Genomic DNA, 3372 nt, shown 5'->3' on the forward strand with positions numbered 1-3372 from the left:
ATGTTTATTAGAGGGACCGAAAAATTAAGTTATAAGTTTGAAATTTAGGCAATCCTTAGGTTATCTTATTATATAAAATCACTTAATCAGCTATATCCTCACCTTTTTGAGAGAATCAAATTCTTAATTTTCTTGTAAAAGAGAATTTCACTTTCAATATGTTATTAAAACTTGCTGCAACCTAATGTTAACGTTGTCCAAGTGATTTCGATCAGAAAAAAATAAGTAAATAAATAAAAAATCATGCATGTAGTTCATCAAATGATACATCTATTTCAGAAATTTCTCTGTGTCCCTACTTGATAAGCAGTACATGTGCAGAAGTGATTCTAAAAAGCTTCTAAAATAAGTTCTGTTTAATATTCATGGCAATATACGGTAGCTGATCCAACGTTAAGATCACACACCATAATCGTATACAGTCGGCCAAGCTTCAATTATCACTTTGAGAAACATGAGGGATACAAATTTCGGCTATGACATGCATGTTTGGTCATCTTCTACGTATATTTATTTATACATATGATATCCATGCATGGTGCATGATCATCTTCTGATCAAAATAATGGGTCATCAGCTATAAAACTTTACGAATTCACCTCAATTCCATCGCCAAAATCATCATCAATTCCATCATCTTTTCAATTTCGATATATACTCTCTTACACGAACCACGAAGTTTGAATAAGCATAAAGCATATGCAAGAAACTAGTAACCAGACTCAAGGGTCAGCTTCGTTTTCAATGCTTTTTTTTTAGAGAAAAAAAAAAAAAACCCTCAACAAGTCATACTCATGATTTTTACATACATACATTGGTTTTAGAGTATTATTAAAAGCAGACTTTAGGGTTTCCCATGCCGTGAGAAGCCAATTTAAAACCCCTCATTCAATTCCACGCGGTTTTGTGATGCTGCAGAAGAAAGAAAGTAATACCAGTAATAACTCATAATAATAATATTAATTTTAATAGTAATAGTAAAAGCAACACTACTGCCATTTGCCACACAGCTTGACTTTGGCCCTTGAGTTAATGCATTTGCTGTCATCTTTTTGACTCTTTGCCTTTGCTACACATAACTACAATATATCACTTTCTATAAATGCTCACCAAGCAGACCCTCGCCTTGGACTCCTGTCTTTGCATTTCTCAATAACATAAATAAATAAAAAAGATAACAAATTAATAATACAGAGCTTGTGAGAAGAAGAAGAAGAACTTTAACAAATTTGATATGGGGAGGCCACCTTGTTGTGACAAAATTGGTATCAAGAAAGGGCCATGGACTCCAGAAGAAGATATCATTTTAGTTTCTTATATTCAAGAGCATGGCCCTGGAAATTGGAGGGCTGTTCCCACTAATACAGGTTAATCATATTTTTTTAAATTTTTTCATGATTAATTTGCTTATTTGCATATTAATTTGATGAGTAACATACTCTTTAATTTGTTTTCAGGATTGCTTAGATGCAGCAAAAGTTGCAGGCTTAGATGGACTAATTACCTAAGGCCAGGGATCAAGCGTGGGAATTTCACTGATCAAGAAGAGAAGATGATAATTCATCTGCAAGCACTTTTGGGCAACAGGTATATTTCCAAAAGTGCTTTTTCTTTAAGTGCATGCCTTTTTCTTTTATCAGAAGTGATTAGTTGGATGAGCACTGTTTGATGGTTGTTGCAGATGGGCGGCTATTGCTTCTTATCTCCCTCAGAGAACTGACAATGACATCAAGAACTATTGGAATACTCACTTGAAGAAGAAGGTGAGGAAGCTGCAACTAGCTGCTGCTGGCTGCTCTGAAGATAATAGCCAATATAGAGATGAGCTAGCTTCAGCTTCTTCACAGCAAATCTCAAGGGGTCAGTGGGAGAGAAGGCTGCAGACTGATATTCACATGGCTAAGCAAGCTCTATGTGCGGCCTTGTCACCAGATAAAGCGAGTATTTTGTCTGAATTGAAGCCTGCTAATGGGTTCATTTCCTACACAAAACCAGCAGTTCAAGCACCAGCTTACGCTTCAAGCACTGAGAACATTGCTAAGTTGCTCAAAGGGTGGACCAGAAACGCTCAAAAAAGTGCTTCTTCGAACTCAGGTGTTACTGATCAGAATTCAATTAATAACAATGTTAATCACATTGCTGGGGCAGAATCTGCTTCTAGTGAAGAGACTCCAAGCAAAGTTGCAAGCAACAGTACTGGCATAGAATTATCAGAGGCTTTTGAATCGTTGTTTGGTTTTGAGTCTTTTGATTCGTCAAATTCTACCGATTTATCTCAATCTGTGACCCCTGAGTCTAGCACTTTTCAAGATTATGAGAGCAAGCAATTGTTATTAGATCCTAGTGCTGGTGCTGATGATGATCAAATGCCACAGCTGTCATTGCTTGAGAAGTGGCTTTTTGATGATCAAGGAGGGAAAGATATCTAATGACCTTTAAATTAGATGATCATGAGGACACTGATATGTTCTGATGAGAGAGCTGCGTCTGGTTTTAGGGCTTTCATTAAAGACTCTTTTTGATCTGTTTATTAATTATTTGTAATTGCTCTTCTACAGTTCTACTGATTATAATTCCATTTAGTGGCCTTAATTAAGTTTCAGATGGGACTCCTTCATCAATAGGACATAGTGTAAAATTCACAATATTATGTGATGATCATATATATGATATCCTTAGTCTTTTTCATCATTTTAATACCCATTTCTATCACATTAACAATGATCTGAAAGCTCCAATGTGACCTTTGAAAACAAATAAAAAAAGGAATTCTCCAATGTGATCAATTTTGACCTTGAGTGGATGAGTTTCGTAAAACGGAATAAGAAAATAACTAAAACAAAAGAATATGGATGTACGAGCATCTTGGTAAAAGAGAGAGCAAGCTTTTATTTTTTAGATGTTATGAAAATTATTAGTTGTTTGACTTTACTTTCTCGGTAGATCTGTTATATCTGTGCATTCCTAGAAGAAAAAAAAAGTCAACCGCCATGCAGCTTTGTATAATTGAATTAAGTTAATTGAAATGGAGGCAAAAGCAATAGTTAATTAATTACACTCACTGTGGCTGGGCTAGGCAGCTAGCTTTATACTCTGTATAGTAATGTGAAATAAATTCTCAGCTAAATCTGTAGACAATATTGGCTGTTTCAATTTTTTTTTTTTAATCATATTTTTGCAAAAAATGAAACCAAGTGGAGCCTAAAATTTGACGGTCTGTGTGAACTGCTAGCCACTTATAGCATGCAGTGGTTTCACCTTTAGTTAATGAATCACAGGAAGCTCTTGTTACTTTTTGGTCTCTTTGAATTTCTCTCTCTCAGTCAATTTACTGGCTGTGAGAAATTTATGTGGGTAGAAATTGCTTTGGAA

General features: G+C 35.2%; 1 protein-coding gene across 1 annotated transcript; it reads left to right on the forward strand.

Moving 5' to 3' along the window:
* The first annotated feature begins 1174 nt into the window (after window positions 1-1174).
* LOC18039235 (myb-related protein 306) lies at window positions 1175-2738 on the forward strand. Its single transcript, XM_006431081.2, has 3 exons — window positions 1175-1367; window positions 1458-1587; window positions 1682-2738. The coding sequence occupies exons 1-3, from the start codon at window positions 1235-1237 to the stop codon at window positions 2427-2429; spliced, it is 1011 nt and encodes a 336-aa protein (XP_006431144.1). The 5' UTR covers window positions 1175-1234; the 3' UTR covers window positions 2430-2738.
* Window positions 2739-3372: the final 634 nt, after the last annotated feature.

Source organism: Citrus clementina, unplaced genomic scaffold (assembly GCF_000493195.1).
Source record: "Citrus clementina cultivar Clemenules unplaced genomic scaffold, Citrus_clementina_v1.0 scaffold_6, whole genome shotgun sequence".
Lineage (NCBI taxonomy): Eukaryota > Viridiplantae > Streptophyta > Magnoliopsida > Sapindales > Rutaceae > Citrus > Citrus x clementina.

Excerpts from the sequence above, each read along its gene's own strand:
- LOC18039235 (XM_006431081.2), top strand. The coding sequence starts at position 1,235 with ATGGGGAGGCCACCTTGTTGTGACAAAATTGGTATCAAGAAAGGGCCA. Across the intron at positions 1,368-1,457 it reads GGCTGTTCCCACTAATACAG|GATTGCTTAGATGCAGCAAA; the intron begins GTTAATCATATT and ends ATTTGTTTTCAG. Across the intron at positions 1,588-1,681 it reads CAAGCACTTTTGGGCAACAG|ATGGGCGGCTATTGCTTCTT; the intron begins GTATATTTCCAA and ends TGGTTGTTGCAG.